Source organism: Oncorhynchus tshawytscha, linkage group LG18 (genome assembly GCF_018296145.1).
Source record: "Oncorhynchus tshawytscha isolate Ot180627B linkage group LG18, Otsh_v2.0, whole genome shotgun sequence".
NCBI lineage: Eukaryota > Metazoa > Chordata > Actinopteri > Salmoniformes > Salmonidae > Oncorhynchus > Oncorhynchus tshawytscha.
Window position 1 is genome coordinate 5,747,325 of NC_056446.1, and position 26,616 is coordinate 5,773,940.

The 26,616-nt window shown below is 40.6% G+C and overlaps 1 protein-coding gene across 13 annotated transcripts in view; it reads left to right on the forward strand.

Moving 5' to 3' along the window:
• Positions 1–26,616, forward strand: part of adgrl2a (adhesion G protein-coupled receptor L2a) — a 197,389-nt gene that overhangs the window by 107,952 nt on the left and 62,821 nt on the right. For all 13 annotated transcript variants that reach the window (XM_024377670.2, XM_024377671.2, XM_024377661.2 and 10 more), the window contains exon 4: positions 22,220–22,329. In XM_024377670.2, the coding sequence (XP_024233438.1) occupies positions 22,220–22,329 (110 nt within the window). The remainder of the gene's footprint in view (positions 1–22,219; positions 22,330–26,616) is intronic.

The window sequence follows — 26,616 nt, forward strand, 5'->3', positions numbered from 1 at the left end:
AAAAATAAAGCTTTTAGTGTTATATCACATTTTTAGGAAATATGGAAAGAAAATCCAATGAAATGCCTAAGCAACCAACATCAATTATCTTCAAAACATAATGATCTTCACTGGGTATTAGATTGCAAAGTCAGTGTTATAGCCAGGAGATCTGATCTTCTGCATTTCCACAAGTCAAAATGGGGTACTGTACTTTGCCCTTTTTTGAGCTGAAATGAGCTGAAAAACTCCATATGTGGGACAATTGGCATACAATTATGTATGTTCTCTCTTATAATTTCGCAATCATATGTTTAGGACCCACAGCCGGCATTACTTTCTTTAATGTTTTTCCACAACTAATCTGAGATAAGAAAGCACATCAGCACATCATCTAAGTAAACCCTCCTGTAATCGAAAACGGTTCGCAACATAATGGACTGCTGTCTTGAAGAGTATCACATAGATGCAATGACTTTGATGGATCTTGTTGGCACTAGGAGTTATTTTTATATCGGGTTTTATATGAGCACCATGATTTTATGAAAATAGCCCTAGGACTGCTGTAGCTCAATTAGAATGGCCAGCTGCAAGCAATTAGGCAGCTCAAGTGGGTGATTGTCTGTACAGAAATGTTTAACAGAGACCCCTCCCCAACATTTTTGGACCTGCAAGGATAGAGTTTTAGTACAGCTTTTAAATACAAATTTATAGTATTATTATTTTAATATTTAAAATTGTACTAGTAATACATTGTTTCCTAGAATCAGGGCCGGAATAGGCCCCAGGGCTTTGTTTTTTATTACCCCAATCACCATAATTTTCTGTGAACAAATCCTTCAACCAAGATGCAATTGGATGTTGGATAAATTTACTGTTGAAGAAAAAGGCCCTTTTATATCAAATCAAATAAAATCACATTTATTTATGTAGCCCTTCGTAAATCAGCTGATATCTCAAAGTGCTATACAGAAACCCAGCCTAAAACCACAAACAGCAAGCAATGCAGGTGTTGAAGCATGGTGGCTAGGAAAAACTCCCTAGAAAGGCCAAAACCTAGGAAGAAACCTAGAGAGGAACCAGGCTATGTGGGGTGGCCAGTCCTCTTCTGGCTGTGCCGGGAGGAGATTATAACAGAACATGGCCAAGATGTTCAAATGTTCATAAATGACCAGCATGGTCCAATAATAATAATAAGGCAGAACAGTTGAAACTGGAGCAGCAGCACGGCCAGGTGGACTGGGGACAGCAAGGACTCATCATGTCAGGTAGTCCTGAGGCATGGTCCTAGGACTCACGTCCTCCGAGCGAGAGAAAGAAAGAGAGAAAGAGAGAATTAGAGAGAGCACACTTAAATTCACACAGGACACCGAATAGGACAGGATAAGTACTCCAGATATAACAAACTGACCCTAGCCCCCCGACACATAAACTACTGCAGCATAAATACTGGAGGCTGAGACAGGACGGGTCATAATAAACCGTTAATAACATTTGCGATGTGGCATAAGCTCAAGTGGTGAACATGGGGAACATTTGAGAGCTAGAAAATGGTATATCATACACTGCAGTTGAGGAACAATAGGAAAGTAATTCTGCTTTGAAAGTTGATAAATTTATAACCCCACTTTTGAGAAAATGGTCCTTGAATGTTTTGGTACACTTACTGGAGAGCCGTTCTTTGTCTGCACCCATTCAGCATCGTTCACACCCTCTTAAGCCTTACCCATCTCTTTAATGATTCACATGTGGTAGTTTATTTGTCCCATGCACAGGATACAGAAGGTGTAAACGGTACAATGATAGTACTTGGATGGTCTCCAAGATGGCGTAGCAGTTGGACGTCTGTTTTGTCTTGTCCCTTTCCATCCCGTCTATATATCGTTTTCTTTGTATATATTTTTAATCTCAATTTCCATCACCGGTCATCACCTTTAACTCGGACATCAGCCAGCCTCAGTCCAGTCGATTCCTGCCAGTCTGCACAGCGCGATATCAACCCAGAGCATATCGGACTGCTTTTTCTCTATCACATCTCCAGATTCCTACCGCAAGCTCTGAACTTTTACACCAGATCATCGCAGCTAGCTAGCTGCTATCCGAGTGGCTACTCCTGGCTAACATCTCTGTCCCGATGAAAGCACCAGTTAGGCTGGAGTGGGCCAAAATCCCTGCTGCAGTGTGCAAACCTGGTCAAGAACTACAGGAAACATATGATCTCTGTAATTGCAAACAAATGTTTCTGTACCAAATATTAAGTTCTGCTTTTCGGATGTATCAAATACTTACAGTATGTCATGCAATAAAATGCAAATTAATTACTTAAAAATCATACAATGTGATTTTCTGGATTTTTGTTTTAGATTCCGTCTTTCACAGTTGAAGTGTACCTATGATAAAAATGACAGACCTCTACATGCTTTGTAAGTAGGAAAACCTGCAAAAATCGGCAGTGTATCAAATAGTTCTTCTCCCCACTGTATGTCAATGATGTCGCTCTTGCTGCTGGTGATTCTCTGATTCGCCTCTACGCAGACGACACCATTCTGTATACCTCTGGCCCTTCTTGGGCTAAAAAACCTCCAAACAAGCTTAAATGCCATACAATACGCCTTCTGTGGCCTCCAACTGCTTTAATGCTAGTAAATCTAAGTGCATGCAATTCAACCGATTGCTGCCCGAACCCGCCCGCCTGCACGACTTGCATCACTATTCTGGACGGTTCTGACTAATATGTGGACAACTGGTCTGGTTCAACTGTAAACTCTCCTTCCAGACTCACATTAAGCATCTCCAATCCAAAATTAAATATATTATCTGCTTCCTATTTCGCAACAAAGCCTCCTTCATTCATGCTGCCAAACATACCCTCGTAAAACTCACTATCATACCGATCCTTGACTTCGGCGATGTCATTTACAAAATAGCCTCCAACACGTAGTCTATCACAGTGCCATCCATTTTGTCACTAAAGCCCCATATACTACCCACCACTGCGACCTGTATGCTCTCGTTGGCTAGCCCTCGCTACATATTTGTCGCCAAACCCACTGGCTCCAGTTCATCTATAAGTCTTTGCTAGGTAAAGCTCTGCCTTATCTCAGCCTACTAGTCACCATAGCAACACCCTCCCCCAGCATGTGCTCAGCAGGTATATTTCACTGGTCATCCCCAAAGCCAACACTTCCTTTTGCTGCCTTTCCTTCCAGTTCTCTGCTGCCAATGACTGGAATTAATAAAATAATCACTGAAGCTGGGGTCTTATATCTCCCTCTCTAACTTTAAGCATCAGCTTTCAGAGCTTACCGGTCACTGTACCTGTACACAGCCCATCTGTAAATAGCACACCCAACTACCTTATCCCCATATTGTTAATTGTTATTTATCCTCTTGCTCTTTTGCACCCCAGTATCTCTACTTGCACATTACCATCTGCACATCTATCACTTGAGTGTTAATGCTAAGTTGTTATTTCACCTCTATGGCCTATTTATTGCCTTACTCTTCTACATTTGCACACACTGTACATATATTTTTCTATTGTGTTATTGACGGTATGTTTGTTTTTGTAACTCTGTGTTGTTTTTGTCGCACTGCTTTGCTTTATCTTGGCCAGGTCGCAGTTGTAAATGATAACTTGTTCTCAACTGGCCTACCTGGTTAAATAAAGTTGAATAAATAAATAAATAAACTTGTACTAGCGTAGCAGCAATATCAAAAACAGAAAGTGTCATAAATATTTTATATTTTTTAGATGAAGCTTACACGACACATTTATCTAGACATGTACACATGTTCATGAAATACAATCGATGACCGTAATCACCCCAGACAAATCAAATCAAATTGTATTTGTCACATACACTTGTTTAGCAGATGTTATTGCGGGTGTAGGGAAATGTGACTCACCACATGGATTCGGTCATACGTAGCAAAATTAGATTTTTTTTTTTACATTAAATAAAAGTAGAGACTAGGAAAAAAGTATATCATCCTCTGCATTTGAGAAACAATGGGAAAGTAATTCTGCTTTGAAAGTTGATCAACCTGTAAATTCACTTTTTTGAGAAAATCGCCTTTGAATGATTTGCTATCTAGTGAAGAGATCTTTGTCTACACCCATTCAGCATCGTTCACACCCTTTTAAGCTTTAACCCCTCCCAGCTTGTTTTGCTCTCGGAACGTGCAGAGCGCACACTTGACGCTCTGGCCGATGATTTGTTTACCTCTGAATAACATGAAAACAGCCTAACCAACTCTGCTGGCAACAATTTCATTATGCTTTTTTTGCAGATGTTTACTGACACATGCCATATTCAACATATGTTGTATACACGTAATGTTAGCTAACGAGCCAGCCAGCTAAATTTAGCTAGTTAAACAACAATGACCAATGCCAACAATGCTGCAGTGCTGGGAGCTAACCAACCATGTTCAATTAGGCTCTAACTAGAACAGCAAATGGCTCTGGGAAATGAATAATAATGTCAGGTAGGGAGCCAACCAGCTAACTTTAGCTAGCTAGCTAACAGTACACTTTAGCTTGAAATGAAACCACTTTCTGTCAAAATTAGATAACGTGTAATATCTGAAAATGTAGCTTGCTATCTTACCTGTATACATCATCATCCATGATGGTCGCCTCACCCTGTCAGGAATGCCATGCCACGGTTGCCCTTAGTTTGAAGATGTAATCCAGAGACGGGTGTTTTCTCCATCTCTTTAGCTATCATACTCTAATCCACTGATTTAAGGACTTGATCCTACAGAAAGTGAAGAGCAACACTTATGCAGCTCCACTACACAATACATAAAAAAAGCTGTGTTCGACAGGATTACTAACAAAGACTGATGAGGTTAAATAGACATAAGCCTTCAATGGAAGACCAACTCCTCTCTCGGCATGTCCAGACCACTCATTATCTCAGCCAATCATGGCTAGTCAGAAGTTTGCCATTTTTTTCTGTGGCAACAAGGCTCGTAATTTAATTATTTTATTTGTATTTACAGATTGCATACAAGTTTGTTATAAAGGCACATGAAAGTTCACATGTTCAAGAAGGCATTTCTCCTGTGAAGTTGTGACATACGCCTAGTTTCCTGAATCGGGTCACAAATGCTTGTGTTTCTAGCTCCAACAGTGCAGTTACATCGAACAATAATATCTAACAATTTCACAACAATACAGAAAAATCTAAAGTAATGGAATTAAGAATACATATATATTTGGACGAGCAATGTCAGAGCGGCATAGACTAAGATACAGTAGAATAGGATAGAATACAGTGTATATACATATGAGATAAGTAATGCAAAATATGTGAACATTATTAAAGTGACTACTGTTCCATTATTAAAGTGGCCAGTGAGTCCAAGTCTATGAATATAGGGCAGCAGCCTCTAATGTGCTAGTGATGGCTATTTAACAGAATTTAACAGTCTGATGGCCTTGAGATAGAAGCTGTTTCTCAGTCTCTTGGTCCCAGCTTTGATGCACCTGTACTGACCTTGCCTTCTGGATGATTGCGGGGTGAACAGGCAGTGGCTTAGGTGGTGGTTGTCCTTGATGATCTTTTTGAACTTCCTGTGACATCGTGTGGCGTAGGTGTCCTGGAGGGCAGGTAGTTTGCCTTCGGTCTTTTGTTTGGACATGTAGCTAACTGGGCAGCTAGCCAACTAAACAATGAACCGGCACATCCCCAACTCATACTACTAACAATACAACCATTGTCATATGTAGTATGAATCTGCAGGTAGCTAAAGCTAACAAACTAGGTTCAATGTTAACTAGCTAACTTTAGGCTGTCTTGCAATACAAATGGGTTTCTGATTTGAAAAATATTACTGTAGGTAACGTAGCTAGCGGGCCAGCAAGCTAACATTTGCTAGCTAACTAAAAGTATGCTTTTTTTCTGACAAAATTGGAAACTTATATCTTGAAAATGTAGCTAGACACTTACATGGATGAGCGCTTCACGGCAGACTGGAACCATTTAACTCAGTTTTGTTTGTAGCCACATCTTATTTGTCCAGCTTTGTGTCAAGTCACACTGGTTCACACTGATTGTGGCATGTGCTGAAAGTAGCCCATCACCTGTTTCTACTGATCTGTCGATTGCGCCTACTAAATTCAAGGCATCAATGTTTGAGAAAAGTAGCAAAATCTTGTAGTTCTGAAAAGGCTAAAGTTATATCTTTTACAAATGTTGCGGTAGAAAGGACTGTCAACACATACTGAACAGCTCACTTTATAGACAGAAGCTTGCTAAAGTTGAAGTCTGAAGTTTACATACACCTTAGCCAAATACATTTAAACTCAGTTTTTCAATTCCTGAAATGTAAATCCTCGTAAAAATTCCCTGTTTTAGGTCAGTTAGGATCACCACTTTATTTGAAGTATGTGAAATGTCAGAATAAGCATTGCCTTGAAATTGTTTAACTTGGGTCAAACATTTCAGGTAGCCTTCCACAAGCTTCCCACAATAAGTTGGGTGAATTTTGGCCCATTCCTCCTGACATTGTTGGTGTAAAAGGAGTCAGGTTTTCAGTCCTCCTTCCTCGCCCACGCTTTTTCAAGTTCTGCCCACAATTTTTCTATGGGATTGAGGTCAGGGCTTTGTGATGGCCACACTAAATACCTTGACTTTGTTGTCCTTAAGCCATTTTGCCACAACTTTGGATGTATGCTTGGAGTCATTGTCCATTTGGAAGACCTATTTGCGACCAGAGGACATTTTTCCAAAAAGTAAAATTTTTGTCCCCATGTGCAATTGCAATCCATTGTCTGACTTTTTTATGGCGGTTTTGGAGAAGTGGCTTCTTCCGAAGGACTAGTTTCGATATAGGACTAGTTTCACTGTGGATATAGATACTTTTGTACCTGTACCTGTTTCCTCCAGCATCTTCACAAGGTCCTTTGCTGTTCTGGGATTTATTTGCACTTTTCACAACAAAGTACGTTCATCTCTAGGAAACAGAATGAGTCTCCTTCCTGAGCGGTATGACGGCTGCGTGGTCCCATGGTGTTTATACTTGCATAATATTGTTTGTACAGATGAATGTGGTACCTTCAGACGTTTGGAAATTGCTCCCAAGGATGAAACAGACTTGTGGAGGTCTACAATGTTTTTTTCTGAGGTCTTGGATGATTTCTTTAGATTTTCCCATGATGTCAAGCAAAGAGGCACTGAGTTTGAAGGTAGGCTTTGAAATACATCCACAGGTACACCTCCAATTGACTCAAATTATGTCAATTAGCCTATCAGAAGCTTCTAAAGCCATGACATAATTGTCTATATTTTTCAAGCTGTTTAAAGGCACAGTCAACTTAGTGTATGTAAACTTATGACCCACTGGAATTGTGATACAGTGAATTATAAGTGTTATAATCTGTCTGTAAGCAATTGTTGGAAATATTACTTTTGTCATGCATAAAGTAGATGTCCTAACCGACTTGCCAAAACTATAGTTTGTTAACAAGAAATTTGTGGAGTGGTTGAAAAACGAGTTTTAATGACTCCAATTTAAATGTATGTAAACTTCTGACTTCATCTGTACATGGCAGACCAATCCAAACTCATCTCCCGGCATGTCCAGCCCTTACATGATCTCAGCCAATCATGGCTAGTGGGAAGGTTCCTGACTTTTTCCATGGCTAAACCAACTAGTCTCGTAATTTAACAATTTTGTTTATATTTATGTGTGGAATACAAGTTTTTTATTAAGGCACATGAATGTTCAAAACAACACATTTTGATAAAATATGCATTTTTACGTTCAAATACTGCTCCTTTGAAGTAGTGAAGTTCGACATACGCCTAGTTTCCTGAAATAAGTCATATTTGTTAAGTGTCCCCCCAAAAAATGTGTCTTTGTACGTAATTTACATGACAGAAGACATTACAGTAGCTGAATCTTTTTGAATACCACACAAATTACCAAAATAATTGGCTACCTTGACACTGACAAATTTGGATCAATCTGGTCTTGAATCAAAAGTCCAGAATAACAGCAAAGTAGCTGCATTTACATTTGTTTATGCTGTTTTCTCGTCACATTTATAACAATGAGCTAATGAGGCACAATTTAGCCTGCCATAGAAAATGTGCTCACTTGTCAGAACTTTGTTGTTCAGAGGAGCTAGCCACCAACACAGCTAACGCAATCACTTCAAATTGATGCTGGAAAGACTGCAAACTAGCTGCACTTCTTTTCGTTTGACCTTTTTTCAATTGCCATGCCTTTGTATATATCCATAAAAATTATGCCAGCTGATTCATGATTTCGACTGGCTAAGAAAAGCTGCCTGCATCTCTGTCTCGTCCTGACTCCCGACACATTCATTACTATGGGACAGCTGAGCGATTGAATTTGAATATTGAAACAATGTTGCACATGTCGAAGAGACAGACAGCAAGGTTTATACAAATCTCCGCTGTAGAAAGGTAAATGTTAGTCAAATGTGAGATAATGTCTAGATGCTTTTTATAGTGGAGATCAAGTTGATTAAGTGCCTGGTTGGACTGATGAGACAGTGGATTTTGCAGTCAGATGGAACAGAGTAAATAACATCGTAGATTTAGCCGGTGGTAACTTGTGGAATAGACACTGGCTGGAATGCGGTTTTAACCAATCAGCATTCAGGATTAGACCCACCCATTGTATAAATACTGTATATACTCTATATTATAAACTGTGTGGTTCAAGCCCTGAATAGCATAAATATGAAAGTATACAAGTTTCATTTGAGGACCAGGATATTGACAGCTGTGCCAAACAAAATGTAAAAGTGTGAATGAGTTGATACATAAAGCGACACAAGATTCAAGACTTTGTGCTTTTCAGGTAAAATTATTGTACAGAATTCTTGCCACCAACAAAATGTTGAATATTCATTGCATCTCTGCAGAATAATTTTTTGGTTGCAAGGATACAGAATCAATAGACAATTTGTTCCCTTAGGTAGCCTGTTTCTGGTCTCAGGCTCAGGAATGGCTGAAAAAGCAGAACATTCATCTAAAATTGACCCTAGAAATAGCATTGTTGGGAGATTTGGAGAGACCTGGTCAGTCAGTTACTAATATACTAATACTCGTAGTAAAAGTAATTAACTTCAATTCGCAATCTGTGGATTGTATACGATTAGATGGATTCAAATTTTTGAACACCACAGCATAGATGAAAGATATACTGTACACTACGATTCAAAAGTTGGGGTCACTTAGAAATGTCCTTGTTTTCCATGAAAACATACATTAAATGAGTTGCAAAATGAACAGGAAGTATAGTCAATATGCTGACAAGGTTGTAAATAATAATTGTATCCATCAAACTTTGCTTTCGTCAAAGAATCCTCCATTTGCAGCAATTACAGCCTTGCAGACCTTCGGCATTCTAATTGTCAATTTGTTGAGGTGATCTGAAGAGATTTCACCCAATACTCCCTAATGCACTTCCCACAAGTTGGATTGGCTTGATAGGCACTTCTTAAGTACCATACGGTCAAGTTTCTCCCAGAACAGCTCAATATGGTCGAGATCCGGTGACTGTGCTGGCCACTCCATTATAGACAGAATACCAGCTGACTGCTTCTTCCCTAAATAGTTCTTGCACAGTTTGGGGCTGTGCGTTGGGTCATTGGACATCTATAAGTTGCCTCCATGTCATCTATAAGTCTATGCTAGGTAAAGCTCTGCCTTATCTCAGCTCACTGGTCACGAAAACAACACCCACCCATAGCACACGCTCCAGCAGGTATATCTCACTGGTCATCCCCAAAACCAACAGCTCCTTTGGCCACCTTTCCTTCCAGTTCTCTGCTGCCAATAACTGGAGCGAATTTCAAAAATCGCTGAAGCTGGAGACTTATATTTCCCTCACTAACTTTAAACATCAGCTATCTGAGCAGCTAACCAATCGCTGCAGCAGTACAGAGCCCATCTGTAAATAGCCCATCCCTCATCCACATATTGTTTTTATTTACTCTTCTGCTCTTTTGCACACCAGTATTTCTACTTGCACATCACCATCTGGTCATATATCACTCGTGTTAATTTGCTAAATTGTAATTACTTCGCTACTATGGCCTATTTATTGCTTTACCTCCTCATGCCATTTGCACACACTGTATATAGATTCTTTTTTTTCTATTGTGTTATTGACTGTACATTTGTTTATTCCACGTGTAACTCTGTTGTTGTTTGTCACACTGCTTTGCTTTATCTTGGCCAGGTCGCAGTTGTAAATGAGAATTTGTTCTCAACTAGTTTACCTGGTTAAATAAAGGTGAAATATACAGTGGGGATAACAAGTATTTGACACACTGCCGATTTTGCAGGTTTTCCTACTTACAAAATATGTAGAGGTCTGTAATTTTTTATCATAGGTACACTTCAACTGTGAGAGACGGAATCTAAAACAAAAATCCAGAAAATAACGTTGTATGATTTTTAAGTAATTAATTAGCATTTTATTGCATGATCACCTACCAACCAGTAAGAATTCCGGCTCTCACAGACCTGTTAGTTTTTCTTTAAGACGCCCTCCTGTTCTCCACTCATTACCTGTATTAACTGCACCTGTTTGAACTCATTACCTGTATAAAAAACACCTGTCCACACACTCAAGCAAACAGACTCCAACCTCTCCACAATGACCAAGACCAGAGAGCTGTGTAAACACATCAGGGATACAATTGTAGACCTGCAAAAGGCTGGGATGGGCTACAGGACAATAGGCAAGCAGCTTGGTGAGAAGGCAACAACTGTTGGCGCAATTATTAGAAAATGGAAGAAGTTCAAGATGACGGTCAATCACCCTCGGTCTGGGGCTCCATGCAAGATCTCACCTCGTGGGGCATCAATGATCATGAGGAAGGTGAGGGATCAGCCCAGAACTACACGGCAGGACCTGGTCAATGACCTGAAGAGAGCTGGGACCACAGTCTCAAAGAAAACCATTAGTAACACACTACGCCGTCATGGATTAAAATCCTGCAGTGCATGCAAGGTCCCCCTGCTCAAGCCAGCGCATGTCCAGGCCCGTCTGAAGTTTGCCAATGACAATCTGGATGATCCAGAGGAGGAATGGGAGAAGGTCATGTGGTCTGATGAGACAAAAATAGAGCTTTTGGTGGATGGATGGATGGGACCATGTATCGCAAGATCTTGGCCAACAACCTCCTTCCCCCAGTAAGAGCATTGAAGATGGGTCTTGGCTGGGTCTTCCAGCATGACAACGACCCGAAACACACAGCCAGGGCAACTAAGGAGTGGCTTCGTAAGAAGCATCTCAAGGTCCTGGAGTGGCCTAGCCAGTCTCCAGACCTGAACTCAATAGAAAATCTTTGGAGGGAGCTGAAAGTCCATATTGCCCAGCGACAGCCCCGAAACCTGAAGGATCTGGAGAAGGTCTGTATGGAGAAGTGGGCCAAAATTCCTGCTGCAGTGTGTGCAAACCTGGTCAAGAACTACAGGAAACGTATGATCTCTCTAATTGCAAACATAGGGTTCTGTACCAAATATTAAGTTCTGCTTTTCGTATGTATCAAATATTTATGTCATGCAATAAAATGCTAATTAATTGCTTAAAAATCATACAATGTGATTTTCTGGATTTTTGTTTTAGATAAAAATTACAGACCTGCAAAATCACCAGTGTATCAAATACTTGTTCTCCCCACTGTGTATATATATATATATATTTTTTTTTTTAAATTGTCCTGTTGTAGGAGGAAATTGGCTCCAATTAAGCACATACTCACAGGGTTTGCAAAATGGAGTGATAGCCTTCCTTCTTCAAGATCCCTTTTACCCTGTACAAATTGCCCACTTTACCACCACCAAAGCAACTGTTACGGCTTTCTTGCGTCGAAGGAGAGTCGGACCAAAATGCAGCGTGGTATTTTTGATACATGTTTAATGACGACGAAAAAACGAACAATACAAAAACAACAAACGTAACGTGAAAACCTATACAGCCTATCTGGTGCAAACAAACACAGAGACAGGAACAATCACCCACGAAACACTCAAAGAATATGGCTGCCTAAATATGGTTCCCAATCAGAGACAACGATAATCACCTGCCTCTGATTGAGAACCACTTCAGGCAACCATAGACTTTTCTAGATAACCCTACTAAGCCACAATCCCAATACCTACTAAAACCCCAAGACAAAACACACCACATAATAAACCCATGTCACACCTGGCCTGACCGAAATAATAAAGAAAACACAAAATACTAAGACCAGGGCGTGACAGCAACCCCCAGACCATCACATTGCTTCCACCATGCTTGACTGATGGCATCAAGCACTCCTCCAGCATCTTTAATTTTTTTCTGCATCTCACGAATGTTCTTCTTTGTGATCCAAACACCTCAAACTTAGATTTGTCTGTCCATAACACTTTTTTCCACTATTCCTCTGTCCAATGTCTGTGTTCTTTTGCCCATCTTAATCTTTGATTTTAATTGTCAGTCTGAGTTATGGCTTTTTCTTTGCAACTCTGCCTAGAAGGCCAGCATCCCGGAGTCACCTCTTCACTGTTGACGTTGAGACTGTTGTTTTGCAGGCACTATTTAATGAAGCTGCAAGTTGAGGACTTGTGCGCTGTCTGTTTCTCAAACTAGACCTCTAATGTACTTGTCCTCTTGCTCAGTTGTGCACCGGGGCCTCCCACTTCTCCTTATATTCTGGTTAGAACCAGTTTGTGCTGTTCTGTGAAGGGAGTAGTACACAGCACTGTACGAGATCTTCAGTTTCTTGGCAATTTATTGCATGGAATAGCCTTTCTCAGACAAAAAATTGACTGACGAGTTTCTGAAGAAATGTTTCTGGCCATTTTCTGGCCTGTAATCGATCCTAATAAATGCTGATGCTCCAGATACTCAACTAGTCTAAAGAAGGCCAGTTTTATTGCTTATTTATTGCTTAACAGTTTTTAGTTGTGCTAACATAATAGCAAAAGGGTTTTCTAATTGTCAATTAGCCTTTTAAATTGATAAACTTGGATTAGCTAACACAACGTGCCATTGGAACACGTGCCTTTGATGGCCATTGATGGTTGCTGAAAGTGTGCCTCTTTACACATGTAGATATTCCATAAAAAAATCTGCAGTTTCCAGCTACAATAGTAATTTACATCATTAACAATGTCTACACTGTATTTCTGATCAATTTGATGTTATTTTAATGGACAAAAATGAGCTTTTCTTTCAAAAACACGGACATTTCTAAGTGACTTCAAACTTTTGAACGTTAGTGTATATTTACAAAAAAATATGGTAGATTGGAAATTATGCAGACAATTACATTGATGGAAGCCACATATATCTGCAGTATTAAAGCTGATCTAAGGGGCCTAGCCCAAACCTTGAAAAACAACCCCAGACCATTATTTCTCTTCCACCAAACTTTACAGTTGGCACTCTGCATTTAGGCATGCTAGCATTCTCCTGGCATCTGCCAAACCCAGATTTGTTCGTCGGACTGCTAGATGGTGTAGTGTGATTCATCACTCCAGAGAACGTGCTCAAGAGTCCAATGTTGGCTACCTTTACACCACTCCAGCCGACGCTTGGCATTGCGCATGGTGATCTTAGGGTTGTTTGCGGCTGCTCGGCCATGGAAACCATTTCATGAAGCTCCCGACGAACAGTTATTGAGTTGACGTTGCTTTCAGAGGTAGTTTGGAACTCGATAGTACGTGTTACAAATATTACAGACGATTTTTACGCACTACCCACTTCAGCACGCCGCGGTCCCGTTCTGTGAGCTTGTGTGGCCTACGACTTCTTTGCTGAGCCGTTGTTGCTTCTAGACGTTTCCACTTCACAATAACAGCACTTACAGTTGACCAGGGCTGCTCTAGCAGGGCAGAAATTTGACAAACTGACTTGTTGGGAAAGTGGCATTCTATGACGATGCCACGTTGAAAGTCACTGAGCTCTTCAGTACGGGCCGTTCTTCTGCTAATGTTTCTCTGGGGAGATTGCATGGCTGTCAGCAACGGGTGTGGCTGAAATAGCCGAATCCACTAACTTGAAGGGTAAGCCCCTGCATTAATCCGGCCCTGCCTGGTACATTATGACTGTATCAATCCGCTGTGTACACCCGATTCTGAAATGAAAGATGAATAAATGGCCCACATTTGTATGGATTTATTTTAGACTAATGAGGTTTATTGTAAGATTTCAATAACAGGGTCATTGATCACTGTAACATGACAAGGCCTAGTCCTGTCTCGTCTGTGGATCATGTGTTTTGGGTGAATGTATCAATAGCGAGAATGATCAATGTAAATGGGTCTCTAATGAGGGCTGGGATAATTGTATCAAATTGTAGCATATGTTTTTGTCTGGATTTTACTTTTCAACCAGCCCTGTTACTGCTGTGAACATTTTTACAAACTATCACTTGTAATTTTTCAGGATAATGTAATCATGATAATGTTTCAAGTAGCTATTAGTTTCTTAGAAAGGCAAACAAGGCCAAAGGAAAAATGTCCATCAGGTTTTGATCCTGAGCATTGAATAATGCTCTGTGCTTACACTATTTATATCAGTGACAGAAGTGCTTGCAGGGCTCTCCAAGGACCTCCATCTCTGCCGCCTGACAGCACACAGCCTTGTACTTCCCCTTCTGTACATATGGTGTTGGTATTTATTTAAAGAAGTCCAGATTAAGATTTCATATGCCTCCAAAACCAGGAAATGGACCTCGATTCAATAGCTTCAACTAGACTTAACTAGTCAAATGAAACAAAGAGAGAGAGAGAGAGAGAGAGAGAGAGAGATTTGCTGTAACTCAAATGGTCAGATAAATGTTCCTTTTGAATTCAGCTGGATCGGTACAAATTTATCATTCAGCTGGACCAGTATGAATATATGATGGCCTCTGGAAGAATTGATTGTCAATATCGACTATTGGAGGAGAGTGCTGCTTAATACGAGGCCTCTCATTTTGTTCTTCTGAAAGCCCTAGATACAGTAATCTGTAGCCAGGATGACAGTTTGACGACAGTATGTTTAGATTGCAAGGCAACATACCGATTTAGATATCCCCCACTCCACCCCCACCCACTGCTAACAGTTCATTTTTAACAACCTATTTCACAGAAAAACTTGTTAAACCAGTAAACCAACCTTGGCAGTTGAAAATAGGTCAACATTTCCTGGTATCAGGGATGACTGAGTGTGCTGTTTTTGTTTTCCAATGCTACCCTGTTTACATTTTTGTGGCGGTGAATTCTTTTGATTTTGTAAATGGCCATACCACCATCAGCAGGACACCTCCTAGAGTGGCATGTCTGCCTTGATAATTGCGCTGCGATCCTGATCAGCATTTCAGATTAAATGGAGCTAGACGTGTCACTCAGAGTTTAACACTCTAATTAAATGTGGAAGTAATTGAAAATGTAAGTTCCGCGAAGTATATTGTCCTCTTTTAGGCGGCGCTTCACTCGGTCACATCGCCTTTCTTTTTGTGGTCTCATTGTCAGTTGTTTGCTCATAAACTCGCTAATGGAAGCTACTACATGCTAACCTCCACTGTTATTGGTAATGCTGAGAGGTTAGCATGTCTTGAGAGTATGAACTTTGACCCTCTGTTACTGTCTCACTCATCTTTATTCACGATTCAATCAGGATTATCCGTAATCATGGTAGCATCCTCATTAATTTAGAAGTGTTATTCTATTCTTATTTATAATAAAAATGACTCCAAAATGACAGAATACATTATTTAGAATTTAATTTATTTAATTTATCAAATAATATGTCATGCCATGATCTGTTTTACCTGTCCTTGTGCTTGTCTCCACCCCCCTTCAAGTGTCACCCATCTTCCCCATTATCCCCTGGGTACTTATACCTGTGTTCTCTGTTTGTCTGTTGCCAGTTCATCTTGTTTGTCAAGTCAACCAGCGTTTTGTCTCAGCTCCTGCTTTTCCTCAGTCTCTTTTTTCTCTCGCTCTCCTGGTTTTGACCTTTGCCCGTCCTAACTCTGAGGCCGCCTGTCTGACCACTCTGCCTGATTCTGACCCTGAGCCTGCCTGTCGTCCTGTGCCTTTGCCACTACTCTGGATTATCTGCCTTGACCTGCCTTTTGCCTGCCCCTGTTGCTGTAATAAACATTGTTACTTCAACACAGTCTGCACTTGGGTCTTACCTGAAACATGATAGTACGAACTGGCCATGACTGATCCAGCAGACTTGGACCAGCTCCGCAACACCATCTTCTCCCAAGGAGCCGTCATTGGTAAGCACGAGGAGTTGCTTCATGGTCTGATGGAAGGGTTCCAGGACGTGGCCAAACGTCACGAACTAGAATTGGACCATTGCGGGAGCAATTCTGTGGGTTGCCTACTAGGCAGGCTACAACGACAATAACCTCCCAGCCCCTCAGTAACCCGACTGGTAGCAACGCCGTCACCATGATTTCCTGGGAACCCCGCTTACCTTCCCCAGAGCGCTACGATGGAGATTCCAGAACCTGCCAGGTCTTTCTCTCCCAGTGCTCCCTCATTTTCGAGCTGCAGCCTTCTTCGTTCCCCTCGGATAGCGTACATTACTACGCTGATGTCCAGGAGGGCACTCGCCGGGGCCACGGTGGTGTGGGAGCAACAATCCGTCGTCTGTCTCAGTCTGGAGGTATTTGCGGAGGTGAGAAGTTTTCGAGGCTCCGGTATCCAGAAGTTACTCCAGCTTCGGCAGGGCTCCCTCAGTGTGACAGACGGTGCAGTTGATTTCCGCGTACTAGGAGCGGAGGGTGGCTGGAGCCCGGAAGCGCTGTTCGACATGTTCCTGCACGGATTATCGGAGGAAGTAAAGGACGAGCTTGCAGCCCGGGAACTATCGACGGATCTTGACTCACTCATCACTTTAACCTTCCGGATTGATGGTCGGCTACGGGAACGTAGGAGGGAGAAGAGGTCTGATTGTGGTCCCAATTGCTTTTTAAAGGATCCCACCTTGTATTTGATGAACTCCGGGAAGTCCAGAGTGGACCCGAGCTTATCCGAGTTCCTCCGTGAGCCCATGAAGACTGCCGATTTACCTCTTCCCTAGCCGATGCAGCGCTAGGCTGTCTCCAACCGAACGCGTACGCAGACTTAACACCCAGAGTTGTCTGTATTGCGGTACTGCCGGTCATTATGTGTCTACCTGTCCCTTCAAGAGACCTAGCTCATTGGTAGGAATGAGTGCTCTGGTTGGTCCTAAGGATAATTTTGCTTCTCCCCTTACTCGCCCCCCTCTCCATGCCACCCTGCGGTGGGAGCGACCAGTCAAAGTCTCTCCAGATACTCATCAACTTGGGGGCCGATAAGACTCTTATGGATGTTACTCTGGCGTCCGAGCTCAACTCCATTCCCATGAATGTCAGAGCGTTGGACGACCACTCTATAGGCCGGATCACCCACCATACCACCCCCATCGACCTATGTGTGTCGCGGAACCACAGCACGGCGATCCAATTCCTGCTAATTGAGTCTCCGCAGGTACCTGCGGTATTGGGATTCTCTTGGCTCCAGCGACACAATCCCTCGATTGACTGGTCTACTGGTGCCATTGTCGGCTGGAGCCTGTTGTGCCATGCTCATTGCTTGAAATTGGCTCTACCAGCCCCGGGACGTCTTCCTGGGGGCTTGGAAATTGCCCGAACCTCTCTGCCATTCCCGTGAAGTGCCATGACCTCTGGGAGGGGTTCAGGCCCGGGCCACTTCGCTTCCGCAACACCAACCGGTACCCAAGGATGTTAAGCCGGATGTGCTGGCACGCCGCTATAGCCCTGCTGCTACACCCCTGGAAACCGAGACCTTTCCCCTCCTGCTCCAAAGTCATTAACCCTTCTGCTGTTGTTCTCTGTTGCCCCGTACCCTCTGTATACTTCTAGATGTAAACCCAAGTCTCACAGCCCTTTGTCTCCTGTTTCCTGTTGTTTGCCTGCCCCTGTTGCTGTAATAAACATGATAATAAACGTGATATAATCTGTAACACAACCAAAATAACCTGCAAATGCATCCAAGTTTGTAGAGTCGCAAGCTTGATTTAGTCATTGCATGTTAGGAATATGGAACCAAATACTATACTTTTGACAACTTTATTTATAAGAATTTAGGAGTGTCAATAATTTTGCCCCCTAACTTTTTGAGAAAGAAAAAATTTATTATTATAAAAAAACATTTAATTTCCAATTTTTTTTGAGCATACAATATAGCTCAGTATTGTTATTATTTATTTGATACAGTCATTATTGGTAATCTTTATCAAGGGTGTCAATCATTTCGGAACCCACTGTATTTCTTTGTGGAAATGGGAATTACATTTTTCTTTTAATTTATTATTCAATTAGCCCCTTATCTCTTTGTCCAATTATTCATTTGACATGCTTTATGATCAAAATGTGAAAGGTTAAATTTCATGTGGGTACATGGTATTACGAGTGCTATCAGTTACACTTTGTTGGCATCTTATCAGGCACTTCCTGCTGTCAGCCCAAGTGCTCATTTCAAAAGTAGATTTGCATCAGATCCATGCAGTGTTCTACGACGATCTAATTGTGCTGATGTCTGGCTCTCCCAAAAGGTCAGGGATGTGAAGGGATTAGAGTTGGAATGTTATCGCTCTGATTGAAAAGCCACTATATTGAAGACTGAGGATGTGAAAGTAGAAGGGAGTTTAATTTCTTCCCATGTTCCTGTTTTTATTTACTTTTCTGCTCTTTTGCACACCAGTATTTCTACTTGCACATCATCATCTGCTCATCTATCACTCCAGTGTTAATCTGATACATTGTAATTACTTCGCTACTATGGCCTATTTATTGCATTTCGCTACACTCACATTAACATCTGCTAACCATGTGTATGTGACAAATAACATTTGATTTGATTTGATTTATTGCCTTACCTCCTCACACCATTTGCACACACTGTATATAGACTTTCTTTTTTTCTATTGTGTTACTGACTGTACGCTTGTTTATTCCATGTGTAACTCTGTGTTGTTGTTTGTGTCGCACTGCTTTGCTTTATCTTGGCCAGGTCGCAGTTGTAAATGAGAATTTGTTCTCAACTAGCTTACCTGGTTAAATAAAGGTGAAAAATATATATATATATTTAAAAAATGTTCACCGACTCACAAATGAGACAAAGTCACAGAATCCCATAGATACTCCTATAGAGCCAGGTCCTACTCTCCAGCTGTAAAATTAGGGCAATCCTGGATATCTCAATGTCCCATCACTGCAAATGCTAACATTGAGAGATATGGTTAGGGATATTTGGGAACATTTTCTTTGTCTAATGCTTTCCTTCCTACATGATACACCCAGATTATTATTAGATTCATGAATCTTTGTAGTCATGTTATTTAGTTATACACGTAACAAGCCAGATGTTAATTCTCCATTCTTCCAGCAATTTTTTTTGAGTTGGAGCCAGCTGCAATTCATATTAGTTTTGCATGATATGCTTATGCATAAAAAAACGGGATTATCAAAGTCACCACGTAAAATATGGAAAATGTTGACACACTGCAGACTCAAGAAATGCAACCTGCAAGACAGCAGAGTGCTTTTTTAAGGGCTCAGAATGAGGTGTGTTTCCAGAATCGTAATTCATTCCTTTTATTATTATTTTTTTTTCACCCTTTCTTCTCCCCAATTGGTAGTTAGTCTTGTCTCATTGCTGCAACTCCCGTACCGACTCGGGAGAGGAGAAGGTCATGAACCGTGTGTCCTCCAAAACACAACCCAACCAAGCTGCTTCTTGACACAATGCCCACTTAACCTGTAAGCCAGCCGCACCAATGTGTCAGAGGAAACACTGTACACCTGGTGACCGTGTCAGCGTGCACTACACCCGGCCCGCCACAGGAGTCGCTAGTGCGCAATGGGACAAGGATATCCCTGTCGGCCAAAACCTCCCAACCCAGATGACACTGGGCCAATTGCGCGCCGCCCCATGGGTGTCCCGTTCACGGCCGGCTGCGACAGAGCCTGGACTCGAACCCAGAATCTCTAGTGGCACAGCTAGCACTGCAATGCAGTGCCTTAGACCACTGCGCCACTCGGGAGGCTGTAACCAATTTCTATGAACAAATATGCTGATTTTCTCATCTGTTATCACACATGAAGGTCGTTAATAAAGTAAAGTCCCTTATGAGACACCTCTCTGGTCGTTCTCTCCCTCCCCCTCTCTCTCTCTCTCTCTCTCTCTCTCTCTCACTCTCGTGCCTGTGACCATTGGGAATATACAGCTTGCGTTTTGTTTCGTGACACTGTCTAAATTGGATTTTACACTGAGCTACAACTGCTTTTACTAATGCCAAAAGCAAAACAAATTACATTTTCCCTTTGACAAAGTAAACATTTGCTCCTTGTATATATTTGAAGAAAATAGAGTAGTGAATTATATTAATTGTCATAGATGCTGACTGGGGAAGGCGGAAAAAAAGAAAGGGGACTTATTAATTGCCTTCAGGCCCGGTCAGGAAACATCTAATGGCTAATTCAGCTCCCTAATGTTATCATGATTTAGTGGGCTTTTCATTTTAACACTGGATTGTTTGTACAAGTCAGTGGATTTTGCACTGCAGAAAGTTGGAAAAGATCCTTAAGACAAAGATTTTGTCAAGTTGTATCTAAAAGGTCTGTCTTACATATGCACTGCATATCTATGGTAACCATAGGCTAGCATGACTATGCTAACGACTTAGAATCAATGACAGGGCACTGAGGATGCCTTTTTAAAACGAGGCAGGAAGAGTCAAACCAAAATAAATAAATATTTACCCAACAAACTGTCATATATTTCCAATGATCTATTGTAAATGTGGGCACTGGTTTGTGACAAGAGAAACAAATGTTATTGCTAAATCAGCAGAACAGGTCTATTGATTTAAGAACTATGCGCTGCAGATAGTCTCCATCAGAAAGATGGCCAGCTCGGGTATTGATGTATTTATCATGATTCGTAGGTAGCAAGGGGTGGCCACCTGCAATTCCCTGGAACCACAAAACACTTATTGTTCAATTAAAATGTCTGTAACGTATATCTGAAAGGTCATTGTTCAGAAAATAGGGGGGAAGATACTGTTGTCAAAATGGTCTCCTTTAAAAGTCACGGTGTGGCCAACACAAATGATACTGCGGCACAATGACACATACAGTACATTCTGCAGAGGAAATTTTATGTGAAACTAGAGATTTTGTCATTATTTTTGCTGGGTATCTGTCGATCAGTGTATCCACTCAGATGAAACAAACACGATTTATGTTAAATATCAAGATTTTTTGGAGAGATATATATGCACTGCATATGCCCTTTACTGTGAACACAATTACATTGTCAACCACCCCTGCTGATAGAAACACACAATGTTATTGAGTAATGGATACAATGCCCAAGCCTCAAAACAGAATGTATTGACCTTGGGTATAACATTGTTATAACTAAATAGCAGTGCTAAATGGATTAATAAAATACCATTATAGTCATGAAAATGCAATTATTGCTTCATGGTTGTAAATGTACAGTGTATGTGACTGTGGTTTTGAATGGAGGTCATTACATTATTTATCTGTGTTTTTATGTTTTAAGGGCTACCGTTGTATTTGAATTTTTTTATTTTTTACCTTTATTTAACCAGGTCGGCCAGTTGAGAACAAGTTCTCATTTACAACTGCGACCTAGCCAAGATGAAGCAAAGCGACAAAAACAGCACAGAGTTACACATGGGATAAACAAACGTACAGGCAATAACACAATAGAACAATCTATATACAGTGTGTGCAAATGGTGTAAGGAGGTAAGGCAAGGTAATTACAAGGTAATTACAACTGAGCAAATTAACACTGAATTGGTAGGTGAGCAGATGATGATGTGCAAGTAGAAATACTGGTGTGCAAAAAAGTCAATAAAAACAGTATGGGATGAGGTAGGTAGTTGGGTGGGCTATTTATAGATGGGCTATGTACAGCTTCAGCGATCGGTTAGCTGCTCAGATAGCTGATGCTTAAAGTTAGTGAGGGGGATGTCAGTCTCCAACTTCAGCGATTTTTGCAATTGCTATTGACAAGGAACGTAACAATGCATTTGCTCCTAGCATAGGATGCCATTTTCTTTGTCTGCACTTATTGATTATTATAACAGCAATAACTGTAATGTATTACTAGTGTGAAGATTGTTAAGGAAAGCTGCCTTTTATTAATGGCTTCTCTCTTGTTTTCCTCCAGGTGCAACAATCGAACCCAGTGCATAGTGATCACAGGTTCTGATGTCTTCCCAGACCCCTGTCCAGGGACCTACAAATATCTGGAGGTCCAGTATGAGTGTGTTCCCTACAGTAAGTATGAACTTTCCATCATGCATTTAACAGTTCTCTGTCCTCTTCTCTGGCTCTTTTTCTATAATTTTTCTCACTTTCTAGATCCCTCCCTGTATCCCTCTATATACTCTGATAATGTATCTCTCTTTACACTCTAATGCAAGATAAATTCAAATTATTTGCATAAGTATTGGTTCTTAGGGAGAATCTCTATACAATGTTTTATCTCTACACCATTTGTCAATGGACCGTGCTGAGGTAAGTTTTAAATATATGACGATGTTAGTGGAGGGCTATATTAAAGTAATACAATTAAAGGTGTGATCTAGTCATCCCTCAGATACAACACCCTAATTCCCTTTTTTGTACACTACTTTTGACCAGGGCTCCATAGGGCACTGGTCAAAAGTCGTGCACTACAGTATATAGGGAATAGGGTGCACATTGGGATGCATTCCTAGGATTGATATCAGCAAAATAATCACCACTGCTCATTGCAATGGTTCTATGTAGTTTCTGAACAACAGGTGTTGAGATCTGTCAACAGATGTTTTGTATGAAGGAAAACAGAATGCCTCCAATTAGATAATTCAACAAGGTGATGTATCACACAAAATTATAGGATTAACATTTGTCTCTTGTCACTTGGATGCTAAAATATTCATTGTGGCTTAGCTCCAAAATAATCTATAGTCTATAGATACCCCTTGTCTGAACCATTGTCCTAATAATGTTGTTGATATGCAAGTACAATGAATTTCCAGGAATTCAAAAGAAAGGGAAAATCCACTCAAAACAATATTTGTCATTTTTTCATTACTCCACTGTTGATATACTCATGATGATGTGGCTGGTGATACTTTGATTCTTGAAAGTCCAACAACTTGACTGTTGACATGCAAAACATTTTTGGGACTGTATCAACAGTGGACTAATTAAAAAAATACTTAAAAGATAGTTTTTGAGTGGATTTTCCCTTTCAATGATTTGAGCATGATCCAGCTCTACTAGCTGCTTTACAATTCTATTTTAGCTGTTAATATGTTTGTGAGCTCAACCTACTAACATGTACATCGTGCAGATTTGACCACTTAATCAAATGATTTCAGAGCGTCTGAGAGCATCTGGAATAATTATAGTCTATATGACCCAAAGCCAGGGTTCCTGCTCTAACCATTCTCCGTAGAATGTTCATACGAATAGCTAAGTGAACAACATTAGAATATGAACCTCATTACAAGTTAAAGTTTGACCTCTCCAAGGTTTTAAGACCCGAGATTATCAATGAACTATGTAATAATGAGAAATAGGATTAAACTACGAAAGCACACCATAATTCATTATTTTTAGCTGAAAATCCCTCTCCCAGTATTGTTTTTCAGGATCTTTCTCTGCTTGTCTCAAAGTTTTTTAAGGAAGCTATCGATCCATCTCTTGCTGTTTTGCTTGAGACCTTAATCATAGGATTAGCTCCAAGGTCCACCTAGACACCCTCAATATTTTTTGGGGGGGGTTCCTGTCCCTCCTTGTGCTAAGGAAGCAGACAAACTTCCCTCGGAACATGTCAAAGGAACTACGAGGTTGTTGAATCCCAGCAATAGGTAGATTTTTGTAAAAGATCCCAAGCAAACCTCTCTATACTCTTTGGTTGATCCATAGTCCATGCATGTAGCGCCATCTTTTTGCTTCTTAATTTCCGTAAAGGTCCATGTCCGCCCAAAATAGGACCGAGGATACAGAATGTGTCGTATATCAACTGCCCTGGTAAGTTCTTAGTGTCCCCCCCCAGTCCAGACCTTTTTTAGTGTTCCCCCACCCAGCTAGACCACCCAGTGCTGTTGTAGACTGTGTCCCATGGGGCAGTGCTGTGCTTGGTTTTGTTTCCCCCACCACCCCTTGTCTTTCCTCACACAAGCACCCCACCAGTGACCAGTGACTACCCTTAAGACTGTCTTTAAACTCTGAAGTATCACATTTGTCTCGAGCCTAGAGTTGCCTTCACTGGGCAATATTTAGTAAGCTTCTGCATATGTGCAGAGATATTACCACTTTTACCAGAGGGAGCAAATCATATGGAGAACATGAAGATATTTTGATTAAAAAAGTTGACCTGGTTCAAACTATTAATAAATATGGCCCTTAGAGAGGTCCTAGGAAAGATATTTTTCAAGTCAACATATTAAACCCCTATTAAGCCAATCCACAAGTGAGATGAGTGAAGAAGACCAGTAGACATATGCATCATCATTCTAGACTAAAGCAAGGCTTCTAGAGCCTCTGCAACATAACTGACAATCTTACTTCAGAATATATCCAACACATTTTACCTTTACCACTGGTTTGATGTAATATGCTGTGTAATTTATTTATTTTTCTTTAACAAGCCTTCAAATCGAACTGGTCCATCTTCGATACATCTTGGATCTTTCAAAGTAGCACATACCAACAAAAACCTATATTTCCACCATATACATGGTTAAAATACCTGGGTCTGTATAACCTCTATTTCCATAAATCTACCTCTTGTTCTTATTTGGTTCATGTCAAGAGCTATCCTCATTAGGCCCCATTATCTCTGTGTTTAGTCTGTGAATGTGGGTTTGGCCTTCACCTGGCATCTTGTAGCCCTCTGAATTGCCTGTGTTAATTGCCAGGACGATATAAAAGTGACATTCAAGTCTTCATTAACATCATTCTTTGCATTCTGCATCGAAGCATCGAGACCAAATCTGCCACGACTGTTTCTACGGCACCTTGTAAAAATGCAGAGGCATGCAAACATATGTTAACAGGATTCCAAAGCAGTCAGACCTCATTTTGTTTTATGTCATCGTCTGCTATCATAGCTATCCTCCAAAACTGTACAATATAGAAACAGACATAAGTATTTTATTCAGGCAAAGAAAATAGGCATAATGCTTCAGCTTATGTTCCATCACATTTACATTTGAGAACTTTACTCTTTACATTTGCTGACATTAGTAGCGTAGTTTGCTTTGCTCAATTATATTATTTAGAGTTTGCATTATTCCCCACTTTAATCCAATTGAATGTCTTGCCCTCTGGACGAGACTGGAGCCACTGATTGAGGCTACATAGTGGTCAGGCTTCTGAGGCCATGGACTGCAGCCAATACACCAGTCTAGTCACTCCAGAAAGTACATTACATGCAAATCAAAGGAGATTCTGTATGCAGCAAATAGAGAGGTTTGTTCTTAGTCAAGGTTAAAGTAGAGTAATGATTATATAAAGACTGAACATTCATGTTACTTATAGGTGTATACCTTAAAATAAGTTAACAGGGACCCCTTTACTGCTATGTTTGGTGATAATGAGGACAGGGTGTTGGTGCTATCTTGTTTTTGTAATGCTGCTCTTTTAAATGTTATTCACTTCTCTTCTTCCCTTGTGCAATCTGCAGGAGACTTCCTTGGCTCCCTGACTCTTATTATGTTCCTCTACTGACCAGTTTCTGGTGACCTTTTTAGTTTTACTGCTCAGGTCTTCCATCTTGTCTCCTCTCCTTTTTCAGATTTCCGTCTTCTTCAATTTGTATCTGGCTGGCTGTGTCTGAGAATTTCTGCTGTCTGTTCATTTGTTTGCATCTCTGCCGTTTAATCTTGTAGGTAGCCAGAACTCTGCTCATTCTTAACCATGCCTTCCTCACACTTGAATCACTTGCATTTTTGCAGAGTAGAGGGCATGCTTATGCCTCTCCCTCTTTCTCTCCTTTTTCTTTCTTTCTCTTTTCACTCTTTTCCACACTTTAGAACAGTAAAATAGCATGTATTGTACTGTAAAAGCATCTTTATATTCTATCTGATTAAATTGACAGCCTCATGAAATCTCTGCTATTGATATTGATTGTTTTTTCTACTCAATGTCCCATTGTGATAAACTAACAGCTCCTTGAATTTGTATTATATTCTTGATTTAGAGTACTAATAGGCTGTCTTTATATGAAAACAGATCACCGTATGTAACACTTAACGCTATTTACACCTTTTGGTTAGCATTCTTGTGTTTCATTCAATAAGATTTTCAGATCGATTAACTAGCAAACGAGTCAATCCACCATCAATCCAAAAGTAAAATGGCACTATTATCGTTAACCTCAATTTACACAACTAATTAAGTGCAATGTTTACTTTGCAACTTAATGCATGGTGACTGTCATAACATTGCTACACTATTGTTTTTGTTCTATAACTATAACACACTACTTTTAGTAGATATTTTAACTGATTATCTACTTCCTCAATGGAGAGAGGGGAAATAAACCACAAATGTCAGCAGATGCTTCAG